General features: G+C 39.1%; 1 protein-coding gene across 2 annotated transcripts in view; it reads left to right on the forward strand.

Annotated features, from left to right (window-relative positions):
• NALCN (sodium leak channel, non-selective) overlaps positions 1 to 15,782 on the forward strand; it is a 258,521-nt gene that overhangs the window by 22,116 nt on the left and 220,623 nt on the right. For both annotated transcript variants that reach the window (XM_004577371.4, XM_058670621.1), the window contains 3 exons: positions 3,490 to 3,573; positions 4,780 to 4,919; positions 5,011 to 5,139. In XM_004577371.4, the coding sequence (XP_004577428.2) occupies positions 3,490 to 3,573; positions 4,780 to 4,919; positions 5,011 to 5,139 (353 nt within the window). The remainder of the gene's footprint in view (positions 1 to 3,489; positions 3,574 to 4,779; positions 4,920 to 5,010; positions 5,140 to 15,782) is intronic.

Below are 15,782 nucleotides of genomic sequence, written 5' to 3' on the forward strand. Positions count from 1 at the left end.
GCATTGAAAACTCCATTGTAGCACAAAAAATATGCAAGCCAACTCTATTTCTGTCTGAGTGGCAAGTCTGGTGTAGGTGAACTTTTCTCATCTAGGATGTATCCAAAAGGTGACCACCTCTGTCCTCTCGTGATCATGCGGGCAGAACCTTAGTGTATGATGTTAAGCCTTTTTCAGCTCTTTGTCATGGAAATTGTATTTAGAAGCAAGGCTAGTTTCAGTGGATGGATGGATAAGTGGCTGGATGAAGTGTATTAGCTGAACTTTTTTGCATAAAATTTAATATGCAGATATTCTCTGTTTAATACATTGACTCATTCAATGTCTGCTGTATGTCATGTGGTGTTAGGGGTATCTTTTTGAATTATCAACATGAAAGGGTATTACAGGTTGTCAGACACTGGGAGGAAAGAAGGAGGAGACTTGGGAAAAATGTTGGTTAATGAAACTATGTTAAAGCATAATAGGGGTTCAGAATTCTGAGATCCTATTCCATAGTAGGTGACCACAGATCAATGATAATGTATGTATATTTCTCTCAAAAAAAAATCCCCAAAGATAGGATTTTGGATGTTTTAAAAATCAAGAAAAAATGTTAAGCAATGGAGGAGATAATATATTTATCTCGATTGAATATTAATAAAAATATATAGTATTTCTGGGGCTGGTGCTGTAGTATAGTAGGCCTGGTTGGCATCTATTATGGGCACTGGTTTGTGTCCTGGCTGTTCCGCTTCCAATCCAGCTCCCTGTTCATGCCTGGGAAAGCAGCAGAGGATGGCTCAGGCCTTTGTGTCCCTGGACCTGCATGAGAAACCCAGAAGCTCCTGGCACTTGACTTCAGATTGGCCCACAAGCCTGGAGGTGGGGTGCCTCTCAGAAGGAGAGAGGGAGAGACACCAAAGGTTTGAGGAAAGGTCTTCCCCTTTTAAACCTTTCCTGACCCCTCCTTGTTGGGCCGGAACCCATAGGTAAAGATTCTCCATTGGTGGTCTCTTAACCAGTTGGGAAATCGGTGCCCCCCACTTGAAGGTGTGGCCAAGATTTCAGCAGACTTAGAAGGTCTCAATTTTAAGTAAGTGAAAGAACAAATAAATAAAAGAAATAAAGTATCAATGCTATTTTGAAAAATTTATTAGCTCATCCAATTGGGGTGGCGGTGTATTCAATAATCTATATTTTCTATTTTTCCTGTCTAACATTTAGTTATTAATTGCTCCAACTTTCAAAATGTTCTCTGCTGTGTCCTATAACATTTCAGCTTTTGTGTTTGGAATCCTTTGCATTTTTTAAAAGGTCACCACAGTGTCTAATTTTAAAGATTAAGTGTTTTTCTTTCTCTTTTTGTTCAACACGCATAAATAATCTCTACCATATTTCAAGGTTTTATGAAGGTCAATTTGAAAATATGCATTTTTATTTTCCTTCATAACACTTACTGGTATAGAATATTCATAGGGTATGTATTTTACACTTTAGGTAATTAATTGTAACCTGGAACAAAATTAGATTCAGAGAAAGCTCCATTTCAGATTGAATTGTATATAGATTATGACTTTATGTGAAGACTCACTCAGAGAGCCAATTAATTGTGTGTACAACAAGTGAAATATGATCTTATATTAAAAAATGCTCCCAGAAGTTTGAAAACAACTTTAACATCCTTTATTGTTGCATGTTTTGTGTGTGTATGTGTTAATGCCTATATCAACCTGGCAGTATTCTAAAGCAATGGTTTTGTCCTCCTTCACTATGAATCACCACCTGATAAACATGACAAGTTAATAGGGTCATTTTCCCTGTTACCAAAACCAACCCACATTGTTTGCTTCCATATCTCTTTTGAGAGTGTTTTAATATTTGTGAGTCGCTAAGTTTGGTTGATGATCTTGCCACTTGTAAGTGCTTTTTGAGGGCAAACGATCATACTGTCTTCCTCAACTCTCCATTGAATTGATCTTTCCATCTTCTCTACCATTTTTATAGATGTGTGTAGAAATTATCCTGCCATTAAGTACAAGTGGAATGTGTTCACTCCTGTTTCTCTACAAGAGTGTGGGTAGTGGTGTGGGTGTGTGTCTTAGCAAGACATTGTTCCTGCTGTTCTGTGAAATGGGTACTTAACAACATTTATTAAGTCACTCTAGACTTTGTCTGGGTCTGATCACTTTCATGAAGTACTTTTTAATACCATTAGTTTTGTAAACAATTAGTTATTTCTGAAAACTTCTCAAAGGAATTGTTTGATAACCCATCTCTTACTTATAGTGGAAAATTACAGAAGTTATTTTAGCTTCCTAAATATCCTACAAGATATTTTTCCAATTTCATTAAAATCCTGGCAACCTGTGCCTATTTGTTTTCTTAGCAGGTTCAATCAGAGTTTAATTTTAATTTTGTCTGTGACAGGATTTAGAACCCAGTTATATAGATAACTATAGAACTAGTGGCTTACCAAGATAGTCTTTAGAGGGAAAACACCTTTCAATTTAACAGTCCTAATTCTAATCTCATGAAGGTTTCTTATTATTTTATTAATCCAAGGGGAAATTTTTTTAATATTTCCATTTTATTCAAGTATGCATCCATATGATACAAATAGATTCCTTATTTAAAACAATAAAGGCAGTGTCTTCTTTATCTGTCTTTTATATGAGTAAAGTCAAAGTTAAGGTCATTATATGTTCTCTTTGAAAACTAAAGGAGGGCCCGGCGGCGTGGCCTAGTGGCCAAAGTCCTCACCCTGAATGTGCCCCGGGATCCCATTTGGACACCAGTTCTAATCCTGGCAGCTCCACTTCCCATCCAGCTCCCTGCTTGTGGCCTGGGAAAGCAGGAGAGGACGGCCCAATGCATTGGGACCCTGCACCCGCGTGGGAGACCTGGAGAAAGTTCCAGGTTCTTGGCTTTGGATCGGCTCGCACCTCGGACGGAAGATCTTCCTCTTTGTCTCTCCTCCTCTGTGTATATCTGACTTTGTAATAAATTGGATAAATCTTTAAAAAAATAAATAAAATAAAATAAAACAAATAAATCTTTAAAAAAAAAAGAAAACTAAAGGAAATATTTTCACTTTTTTTTTTTAGCTTGCAGAGAATTGCTGGTTAATTTGCTGTTCAATTGGGATTGATCAAACCCATTAAGGACTTTTGTATTGATGTTGATTTTTGTGGGTTCTCAAGCCCAGCTGGCAACTGGCCTTTCAAAAGGATGATCTGGGTTCTTAGATGGTGGGGCACATGGTACAGGGCCAGAGAAACAGGGGATTTCTCCTTCCCATTGTTTTAAAATTTAACACCCAGGTTCTGCAGTTGCTTCCCTCTTGAGTAATGCCCTTTGAAACATTTGAAGTCTTCCTTTTGAAAAGCTGTTCCATTATGATACAAAAAATGCAGATTGCCATTGCTGGATCCATAGGTCAGTATCCTCACCAGAGGTGTTTATTTGATTATTTGATCACCTGATAATGCCTTGTAAATTTGTTTGTAGGGGGATAGTTCCTATGTGAAAGATCGCTGGTGCGTTTTTGATGGATTTATGGTCTTCTGCCTCTGGGTTTCATTGGTGCTACAGGTATTGAAACATTTTTGAATTACAAGTGGAGACTCTTCAAAATGAGTATTAGTTTTTCCTGAAGCTTTGAAGAGAGGAGTTGAGGAATATGTATCAAATGTTATTACATAACACTCTACAGCATTATGTTTATTTCAAATGTTGATGGCAAAGTTTAATTTTAATTATTATTGCTTAGAGTTGCAAACATTTTTCAGTAGCTATTGTACAGCAGTGCTCTAGGAAATTATCTTTTAAGCATCTATAAAACTATATTCATTGAAATAAAGAAAATGGTAGGGTGATACTTCTGAATTTATGACATAAACATGAAATTTAGAAATCAAAGTTCTAGTCTATTGGGTAACTAAATCCTAGCTAAAAACATCTTAGTAGATTTAAATAGGATACATGTTGGTCAACATAAGATACTAGTTGCAGTTATAGCATAAGGGGAGGGATTTCTTCCCAAGAATTCTTTTAGGCATAATTTTATACTTAATTTACCAAAGTAGCTTTATGCTTTTTATTTGATTTGCTGTTGAGAAGAAAACATGAGATCTAACATTGTAACAGTTTTTTACATGTACAATCTTTGATGACAGATATCATGCTACATGCGAATCTAGAGCATTTTTCATCTACTTCTCATTAAATATTCAGAATGAAGTAAGTTCATAGTCCATCCTGCCGGCTCTTCTTGGTGTTTGTTCATAAGCTGTCCTTCCTTATCTTTATAACACTCATCTCTCCGGTGATCTGAGTGTATCCCACATGCTGATACCTCCGCTTAATATCCGCTGTTTTAGATAAGTTTCTTAGTGATCATTTTCCCTCTGTCTGTAGATGACAAAATTGCCTTTTGTCATAATATTTTAACACTCACTCCATCACTGATTTTCTAAAAATTAAAAAAAGCTTTGTCAACAAATGGTAATGAGGAAGATGTAGCGCATTTATTCTACTACCTAAATTACGCTTGTTTTGTAATGAACACTGTGCCTAAATGAGTTGGATGGAAAATGAACAGGATTGATATCACTTTCATCGGTTTATATATTTGTTCCCAACATCAAATTGTATGCAGAAGAAGCTTAATTTTGTTGGAAAGTAATGCAGATTCTAGGCCCAGGGTACACTTCCTTCTACCGTTATCTGGATAATCTGAGACTATAAGCAATGCTAAGGGAAAAATCTAAACTTGTTCCTTTGCATCTTGATTTGTAGGTATTTGAAATTGCTGATATAGTTGATCAGATGTCACCATGGGGCATGTTGCGGATCCCCCGGCCTCTCATTATGATCCGAGCATTCCGGATTTATTTCCGATTTGAGCTGCCAAGGACCAGAATTACAAATATATTAAAGTAAGCACTGCTTTTTCCTAGGTTGGGAGCAGGGGGCAGTTTGTGAAAATATTACCCATTTTATCAATTTGGCCTACTTTTTTTTCCCCAGGCGATCAGGAGAGCAAATATGGAGTGTTTCCATTTTCTTGCTTTTCTTTCTACTTCTTTATGGAATTTTAGGAGTTCAGATGTTCGGGACATTTACCTACCACTGTGTAGTAAATGACACGAAGCCAGGGTAAGTTTTTCTGTTAATTACACTTTCATCTGAGTGATGAACAAGGATATTTATGAATTTGAGTATTCATGTACTTACATTCTGTGTTTTCTCAGTACTGGTCCAACTTGTAAAAGACAGATTTCGAATCATGCTGGATGGAAAAATGTACATGATGGAAGAGTAGAATGAGCACATTCAGACATTTAGAAAATCACCTCAGAATGGCCAAATGGTAATACTTTGATGAAAATGTCAAGATACTAGAGTGGCTTACATATTAGAGGAAAGTACTTTCAGTATAGGGAGAACCCTTTGCTTTTGCTAAGAGGCTGATCCCTGTTGATATATAACATAGGGAGAGGAGTGGTGCCAGCCAGAAACAGAAGGAATACCAGCCCCAGGACATTTACAGTGCCATTTGGAGTGTGCAATTAGAGGTACAACAGTTACAGCTTTGCCGCATTGCAGCATGTAGAATTGGGAGGGGCAGAAGTATTGCTCCTTCTGTATTCAGACTTGGAGTAGGAATTGCTATATTGGTTTATAGGAACTCTTCTATAAATCACAGAAAGAAAAATTCTTAATACACATCATAGCAAGTTAATGTAAAACATTCTTACTAAGTTCAGAGGAGATTATAAGTAGTCATTCATTTTCAAGAACATTTTAATATGCTTATATCCATTTACAAACCCACTGAGTATATAAAGATCATGGAGTTCAAAGAACTGGAAACTGCTACTTCAGCGCTTCAGGACTTTTTCAGAGTGTGTATGTGCTTGTGCATAGGAAATGTAGACAAATGACAGATACGTTAATGTTCTTGTGAATAGTCTTGCTAATCTGGGTTCAATTCCAAATCTTGGTTATGTGACTTGTATACACCGTTTAGTTCATCCTTTTGTTAAGTGGATATTACAGTGACACACACTTCCTGAGATTATCAAGATTAAATGAGCGGCTTGGTGAAGGCGTTAGTTAAATGCGTGGCACGTAAGAAGCCACTCTGCATGCTGGTTGTCTTTGCTTGATGTCGTGCAGGTGCATGGTGTATGCATGCTGTGTGACTTCTGATGCCACAACACAGTGTCCTGAGCACTGTAGAGTGTGCTCGTTGTTTGCTGTCCCTCTGCCCCGTGGGATGTGAGTATGCAAGGATGGAGACTTTCTTCTCGTGATTTTAGTCTAAGCAGTATATGCAAGGCTCTCAGAAAACAGGACAGAATGCAGTAAGCTTCAAAAGCATTAGTACAGTTTCACTGTCTGAATGTCAACTTCTGAAGCATTAGGTATGGCTATCCTAATTACTTTTTTTCTTAATTGGTAAGTGGTTGAATGTATATCAATTATATTTTAAAAAGTACTAACCTCAATTTCACTCCCTATTTTTTTTCTGAAATAGTCTTGGGAAGTAACTTTATGATAACCACTTTCTGAGAATAGCATATTTTTTTCCTATTGCTACAATGTATCTCATGTTTTAGTACTTAATGAATACATCTTAAAGGAATTGGTTGCTTTTCTACATCAGAATTTAAATTATTGTGGAACTTACCTCATTTTTTTCTTCTGCTTCCTTTGACCTTTCCCAATTTAATATTTTGTTTTCTAGGAGGGTAGGGGTCAAATTATATTCTACCCAAGTGGTTAGAGTAGATATTGGCATTTTATTTGCAACCTTAGAAAAGCTCCCGATATTTCCAGTAAGTACAATACTAGTTGTAAAAATTTTAAACTAAGGACATTTCAATATTACAATTACTAATCAATAATGTGTACCATATTTTTTGTCTATTTCATTGAAATATTGAAGTTAGAATATGCATTTTTCTTTTATTCTGCTGACATATTCTGCACAATTAATTTCTGAATGCTAAACCAATATTTAATTATGGAGTATAGCTAATTTAGTCATGCTATATTCCTTCTTATGTACTGTAAGATTTGATTTGCTAATTCTTTTGTTACAAATTAGTCCAGCTCCCTGCTTGTGGCCTGGAAAAGCAGTTGAGGACAGCCCAAGGTCTTGGGACCCTGCACCCATGTGGGAGACCCGGAAAAAGCTCCTGGCTCCTGGCTTTGGGTCAGTTCATATGCTGCTGTTGCGATCACCTGGGGAGTGAATCAGTGGATGGAAGATCTTTCTTTTAAAAAAAAGTTTATTTTTTTCTCAAGAGAAATATTGCTTTTTAGTTTCATTGAAAACTGATTTGATCAACACGTTATACATTAAGTGCAATATATTATACCCTATAAATGCATACAATTCCACATTAATCATTTTTTTTAAATTTTAAGATTATGAAAATGCTGTCCAACCTAATTTGGTCTACACACATTGTAGACTTTACCATTTAGATACAAATGACTGAATGATATCAGCAGAAGTAAAGACCGGCGCTTGGCCTAGGGGGGAAACTCAGATTGGGATACCTCTTCCCAGTGAACTTAGCACTCCAGCTTCCAGCTATCGCAGCCACCAGAAAGTAATGTTGACTGTTCAAGCAGTCAGGTCCTGCTACCAACCAGGGGAGACCCAGACTGAGTTCCCAGCTTCTGCTTTAAGCATGGTCTAAACCCTGAACATTGTAAGCATTTGATAGTACAGCAATGAATTGGAATATTCTTCCCCTCTCTCCCTCAAATAGTTTTAAACATTTTTTAAAATAAGCAAAAATATATTTGAATATATTTTTATGTGATTAGAAAATCTATAAAAATCTAGACTTTTAAAAAGTATTTTTAAACAGAAGAGTTAACATTGATATTCTTTAAAATTTATTTATTTATTCCTGCTGATTTAGAGAGAGACCAAGACAGACAGCTAGACAACCTTCTAGACACCCAGAAAGGCCCTATATCACAATGTGGCAGAAACTGGGTGCCAGGAACTCAGTCCAGGTCTCCTACTTGGGTGGCAGAGCCCAGGCCCTTGCATGGTTACTGCCTGTCTCCGAGGATGTGCATTAGAGAATGCAGGAATTGAGAGGGGAGCTCAGATTCCAGCCCAGACCATGTGGGTGTCCCAGTGTTCTAATCACCAGGCAAGATGCTTACCCAACAGTCAGAGTGGTTTGTGGTGGAAGAAGTTAGACTTAATATAGTTCACCTTGCAAGAACTAGCCCTGTAGCACTCATCGTTGTTTTCTTGTCTCTTCTTCTTACATTATAAGGTCACTGATAAAACATGCAGTGAAGGGCGGAGAGGACATTGTGTCATATTTATTCCTTATCCCTCATACCTAGTATCTAGTACCCCAGCCCAGAGTAGGTGCTAGTGTCTATTTGCCAAAGGCATCAGTGAAGACATGTTTAAATGGATACTATAATAATAGGATACGTTAATAAAGAAGAGGAAATAAAAAAGAACAGAGGGGGAAGAAATGGGTTAATAATGTGAGTGTGGTGAAATGGTTAAATTATAGAAAAGCAATGTTTAAAACAGAAAAAGTAGTGAATCGATACAAATGTAGGGTGGGAAAATTGGAGGGAGCAGTAAGAGGGGTAACTGGGTGAAGGAAAAGACAAATGTGTGAAAGAAACTCTGTAGGCAGCTTCTGTTTTATTTCTTAAGTGTATGTAGGCTGCAGAATATGTCTAGGTTCTGCCATGAGTGAATATGAAAGTGGAAAAAAGAGGTTGTGTGGGTGGAAGACAATGGGTGGGAAGTGAAGAATGGAGAAAAGTCTCCAGATAAGGAAGTAGTTGTGTTCTATCTCCAACAGCACAAGAAGCTAGCTTAATGTTGCTAGGTTTTTTTTTAAAGCCAAGTCAGAAACTTGCTGATGCTGCTGGAATGGGGCATTGTGGCAGCAGGCTGAACCTGGCATTGATGCCTCAGCTGTCATACTGATTGGGACTAGATAGAGAAGCGTGCTCCGATCCCACAGCCCTGGAGTCACCGCTGTCGTACACTGTGTTAGCTGTATGTCATCCTCAGTCCTGGAAGGCGAGTATCACTGAAGAAATATGCGAGGACCTCTTGTACCCTGAATATTGTTCAAGCTCATTTACCTAAAAATAGAGTTCATCACAAAGAACTTCATCCATGTTGGTAGAATACTTGGTGCTTGAAACATAATAGTTTTGATGGAATGTTTCATTTTTCTCTTCCCCAGTTTTGTAAAATCTTCCCAATATTATGCACACATATGTGATTCTTAATTTATTATTTGAGAGTGGTTCACTGGCTTCATGGTAATAATGTTGCTCATAACCAGGGTTTTTATAGGTTTAAGGATTCATTTCAAGAACCACTCACTTATAACACTTCTCTTTTAATTTACAGTTTGGTATTACTGTTACAATGTCCCTAGCATAAGTAGGAAAACCTGTCAACACCGTTTTGCCATTAGCTCTAAACCAGACATCAATTTATTTTATTTTTACATTCTCAAAAAAATATCCAGACTAGAAATGAAACACAGCACAGCTCAATTCTTTTTTTTTTTTTTTTTTAATTATTTATTATTTAACTTCAGTAATTACATTGTATTATGTGACACAGTTACATAGATACTTGGGTTCTCCCCACCCCTCCCCAAACCCTCCCACCATGGTGGATTCCTCCACCTCATTGCATAACCACAGCTCAAGTTCAGTTGAGATTTCCCCATTGCAAGCGTATACCAAACATAGAGTCCAGCATCTTATTGTCCCGTCAAGTTCAACGGTTTCTTAGGTATACCCTCTCTGGTCTGATGACAGAGCCAGCAGAGTATCATCCCAGTCAATTGAAAGCTCCAACATACCATCAGCAAAAATTTACATCATTATGGAATTAATTGACATAGTAATGAGTAACCAATATGTTAAAAGTAAATGCGGGTTCCCAGCCACCTTCTGTGACCACCTCACCTATACTTCAATTTTAGTTTATACACAACATATAACATTCAAAACATAACATGTTATACATAACATCATATCATCTTAAATTAAGGCAAACATGTGGTATTTAACCTTTTGGGATTGGCTCATTTCCCTTAGCATTATGGTTTCCAGTTTGGCCCATTTGGCCACAAAGAACTGCATTTTGTTTTTTTTAATAGCTGAGTAGTATTCCATGGAGTAGATGAACCATAGCTTTCTTATCCAATCCTCTTTTGATGGGCATTTTGGCTGCTTCCATGTTTTTGCAATTACTGATTGTGCTGCTATGAACATAGGAGTACATGTTGGTTTCTCATAGAACAAGTGTTCTGGATATATTCCTAGGAGTGCTATTGCTGGATCATACGGTATGTTGAATTTGAGTTGTTTGAATATTCTCCATACTGATTTCCATAGAGGCTGTACCAGCCTGCAGCCCCACCAGCAGTGGACTCAACTTTCTTTTGCTTCCTGCGTGGCTTTTAAACCAGGAGGTTTAAAATCACAAAATCCAGTCATTTGCCACAGCATGGATGATGTGGAGGACATTTTGTGATGTGGTCACGCATGGAATAGACTCAAGATGGTATGGCCTGACTTACGTATGGGGTCGTAGAAGAAGGCAGTGCAATTCTGCTTTTTAAACTTTGGGGGTTGGCGTGGGAAAGAGAGACAGAGAGAGAAGAGGGAATTTGTGGTCAAAGGGTTTACAGTTTCAGCTTGCTAGGAAAAGCAAGTTTCAGGTTGCATGATAATGTATATTTCAAAATAACTAAGGATTAATTCAAATATATAAGAACACAAAATGTTAAGTGAGGCAATGGATACACCAGCTTGATCTAATCATTCAGCATAGTATGCTGAGATCAAAACATCATCATCGTGCTCCGTAGATGTAATACAGTTATGATTTTGCCGTGAAACTTAGCATCAACTTTAAAAAAGAATGTCTCGTGAGCATTTTGGATTAGATCCTAAGCTAGGCTGTGGTGATGGTGTTACAGCTGTCCGTGTTGCTAGGTAGAGGGTTGGTCTGCTTTCTCTTACTGTCCCAGTGTCTGCGTGGCTGAGTTGCACCATGCTCTACAGCCTACCACCGGGAGTTTTCAGATCAGAAACTGGTGCATGATGGGTCTCACAGTTGATCACAGCTTTGAAGCAAACAGGATTGACTCATTTCGTGCAGTTTTTCTTTTAAATGGAATTTCTTTTAAGGCCCAGGGAAAGAGTTTTTAGCTGTGTCTTCAGTAGCATTAACTAGTACAGCTTTGGATCCCTCCTCAGTAACGGATGGCAAGCTGAGGCAATTATGGGAATAGGAATAGGGTTTGATAGCAAAGCACTTTCATTTCCTAAAGAAAGTTTTTTTTCTTTTTTTTTTTTTTTTTGAGATCAGTGGCTTATGGCAGAAACTAGTGCTGTGACATACCAAATGTGGGGCTGGAGTCTCCTTGGAGTTGATGAGGAGCCTGTAAAAATGAGCTGGCAGGAGAAAGAGGAAAGATAAAGATGTATCCGACACCTTCTCATCATTCCCAAGAAAAGAACTGGATTTATAGCTTAGGGCTGTGTGTAGAATCCTATACCCAAGCATGGGATTATTAGAATGACTTAATCAGAAGTAAATATAATGGTGAGTATGTAAAAGTTTGATATAGACAGGATTCAAACAGGAGTTCACATAAATGTTTGTGATGACTGAACCATTAACCTCAAGACCAGACATTTCTCCTAGCTTTCCTTCCCGTCTTCAGGAATCTCAATTCAGCAAGAGATTCAGTGGTGACGTTCCTGGGGGCAACTTGCAGAAAGTGTTGAAATTTATAAAATATAAGCTTTTTAAAATTGGAATAAGGCAGATATAAATTTGACCTTGAGTGGTTTGCTATTGGTGACTAACATAGAATTTTGGTTGGCTTTTGATGTACTTGCAAAATACACAGGCTATTGTTTTATAAATTCTGCTCATAAAATTATGAGCATTTTATTTGTTGATAGAGATGTTTGGAGAAATAAAAATAGGAACATAGTAAAATTTAGACTATTCTTCCCAGATGCTGCCAGTGCTGGGCCAGGCCAAAGCAGGGCCTAGAGTCTGAAGCTTTATCCAGGTCTCTTATGTGGTTGGCAGGGCCCAAACTCTTGAGTTGTCTTCTAGTGAGTGCTCCTCTCAGACCATCAGCAGGGAGCTGGGTAGGAAGTGGAGCAACCAGTACAGCAGCTGGAGCTCATGTATGATGTTGACATTGCGGGTGGTGGCTTTACTGGCTATGCCACACTTTCTTATTTTATCTTAAGAAGATATTCTGTCACCTTAGAAGATAAGGTCATATTATAGGTTATAAAACCTTGATTTATTATTGTGGTAAACAGCCTGTACTGAACAAGTGTAATTTTATCTCCTCCCCATCTCAAAACAACTTGCCAAGTTGTGTTCCATTTCCACTCTGTATGATAGTCATGGAAGGGGAGCTCAGCGAAGGGTGAAAGGGCCCAGAGAAAGAGCTCGTGGGCTGCTAGGACAGAGTTCCACCTTGCCGCCTCGACACAGATGTCACTATTTCCATACATGAGATAATCCCCCACATGTGTGCATCCAAAATGTTTGAATTCCTTCTGGTTATAAGGAGAACGTATTTAGGAAACAAATTCAAAATGGAGTAAATGTGTAAGTGGTTACAATGGCTAGAATTAAGTCTGAATTGGAGAATGATGCAGTAGAATTGTAAATCTAGATTTTAAAATGATTTATGTATGCATTTCAAAGACTAGGTGACAGAAGGAGGGAGAGATAGACACAGGGTGAGAGAGTTATACTGTCTATGGGTTCACTCCCAAAGTGGTCACAATGACCAGGATTGAGCCTGGCTGAAGCTAGAATCCCTGAACTCCATCCAGGTATGCCAGATGAATAGCAGGTGTTCAAGTACTTGGATCATCACTGCTTTCCTAGGTGCATTTGTAAGACTAGAAATGGAGCAGCCAGAACTTGAACTGTCCTGGATGGATGCCAGAGTATCAAGCAGTGGCTTAGCTCATTGAGCCACAGTCCCGGATCCTTGAATATGGATTGAGGAACCCTACCAATTGCTCTCTCACACAGGCATGGCTAGAGTTACTTGCTTGGAATCCATATTTAATATCGTGATGGTATCTCAGGTCCAAGTGACTGGCCTGCTTTCCCCCAAGTTAAAAACCACAACAGATTACATTTTGAAAATTAACTCCTCCGAAGATGAAATCTCCTTAGGAGAGAGATATCACCTAACAAAATGCTAAAACTACTGATTCCAATCTGTTTCTGCATTGTCAGAGCTAGAAATTTGATACTGGATTAGACTGGAAAATTACTTAAAAGTCTGCTTCTGCATGAAACTTCCAGATGTCTATTAGAATCTCACACCAGTGCCTGGCTCTTTAAAGGATACATCAGGAGTCTGCCAATAAATAACAGGCTTCTTAGCTGACTGCCTAGGGCTCTGCGCCAGGGATAATTTGAATTTCCTCTTCCCTTAAGGTTGTTTCCCTAGAAATGTCAAAAGAGCACCAAAGGTAATTAGAGCTGCTGGTCTTTCACTAAAAACAAGTTGTGGAGCAACTGTCTCCAAGTAATTCCTCCCGGAGTCTTCCACTTTTACTTCTGGCAGTTGAACAGGGAGTGAACTTTCTGGTTGAGGGAGAGCAGGGCCAGGGATGGAGACATATCCCAAATCCACCCCAACCATGACTTTTCATGTTCTTACCCTTGGGAAGTCCCCTGGGTGGCACTTGGCCACCCCGAAAGGACAGAAGTCACGGGCAAGATGAAAATCGCGTCCCCTCTAGTTTGGAAACTCAAACCACAGGCAGCAACCATCTTTTGAGCATCTAATATGTAGGAAATATTTTTATATTCATAATAGCTAATTCATAATGCCCTCTCCTGGATGAGGCATTGAGATCCTCCCGACGAAGGGAAGAGAACAGCTCCTTGCTGTATATGAATTAATCCCCCGTATACTTGACCTTCAGTCCTGGTCGCCTTCTTCTATTGTACCAGTTGACTCTAAGCATGTAACTCCTCCCCTTGGATCTTTTGGCCCCTAAAGGACATGAAGCTTCATAATTAAAGAAGAAAAGAACTCTTCAAATGTAACAAGGTAAAATGACAATTTAAAATATTTGTAAAAGAAAAGCATTATGTTGCTATTTAAAATTCATACAAACCATATATATATATATATATATAAAGATTTTATTATTATTGAAAAGCCGGATATACAGAGAGGAGGAGAGACAGAGAGGAAGATCTTCCATCCGATGTTTCACTCCCCAAGTGAGCCCCAACGGGCCGATGCGCGCCGATCCGATGCCAGGAACCAGGAACCTCTTCCAGGTCTCCCACACGGGTGCAGTGTCCCAAAGCTTTGGGCCGTCCTCAACTGCTTTCCCAGGCCACAAGCAGGGAGCTGGATGGGAAGTGGAGCTGCTGGGATTAGAACCGGCGCCCATATGGGATCCCGGGGAGTTCAAGGCGAGGACTTTAGCCGCTAGGCCACGCCGCCGGGCCCAACCATATATATTTTTAAAAGGTTTATTTATTTTTATTGGAAAGTCAGATAAACAGAGAGGAGGAGAAACAGATGGGAAGATCTTCTGTCCGATAACTCAGTCCCCAAGCAGCCACAATGGACCGGAATTGAGCCAATCCAAAGCCAAGGCCAGGCTGGGTCTCCTTCGTGGGCATAGGGTCCTAAGGCCTTGGGCTGTCCTCGACTGCTTTCCCAGGCTACAAGGGAGCTGGACAGGAAGTAGGGCTGCTGGGATTAGAACCAGTGCCCATATGGGATCCTGGCGTGTGCAAGGCAAGGACTTTAGCCACTAGGCTACTGCACCAGGCCCTAGTCACCATATCTTAAAATGATTTAAATTTCTTATTTTTTATCCATATCTGTAGTTTTTTTTTTTTTTTAAGAAAAATGAATTTTTTTGTTCTTCTTTGAAAGTCAGGGTTAAAGAGAGGAGAGAAAAAGAGAGAGATCTCCCATCCATAGGTTCACTGCCCACACTGGAGTGAAGCGAATCCAAACCAGCAGCCTGGAGCCTCTTCCAGGATCCCACATGGGTGCAGAGGTCCCAAATACTGGGGCCATCTCTGCTGCTCTCCATTAGCAGAGAGCTGGACCATCGGTGAAGCAGTGGGCACCACTTCAGGACCCTGGGTCAAGACTGGGTGGGCGTTCCCCATCCCCAGGTGCTGGGGCGGTTGGGATGCTGGGTGTGGTCTCTCCCCTTGTCTCTCGGTTCCCCACAGATACAGGAAAAAGAAAGAGAAAACTTGGAAACAATGAGCACACCTACTTTTCCCTGATCCTCGATCCTTACCACCCTGATCAACTATGTAAGCATCATCTAAAATAAAAATTAGAAAAGAAAAAAGAAGTGAAGCAGGCGGATACAAATGGGCATCCTTTTCCGATGCCAGTGCTGAAGACAGAGGCTTAGCCTACTGTGCCATGGCGCTGTCCCCTGTATCTGTAGTTCTTACTGATTTCACCTACTAAGTCTTTCAGGAATGGGTGGGTGAAGGAGTGGAAAAAGCAGTAGAATATTCAGTTTAATGATAAAGAGAAACTCTTTCTAGAAAATGTGTCAGATTCACTTGTTTATAAAAAGAGGTATTATGTCAATGTCACTTACTGCCTCAGACAATTTATCTTGTTTTGCAGCCCCACCAAATGTCTAGATAAAACCATTAAGAGTTCTCTAAAATCAATAAATAATTTATCTCTGCAAACAAGCTCCTTGCA

The sequence above is a fragment of the Ochotona princeps genome, chromosome 12, assembly GCF_030435755.1.
Source record: "Ochotona princeps isolate mOchPri1 chromosome 12, mOchPri1.hap1, whole genome shotgun sequence".
Taxonomy (NCBI): Eukaryota; Metazoa; Chordata; class Mammalia; order Lagomorpha; family Ochotonidae; genus Ochotona; species Ochotona princeps.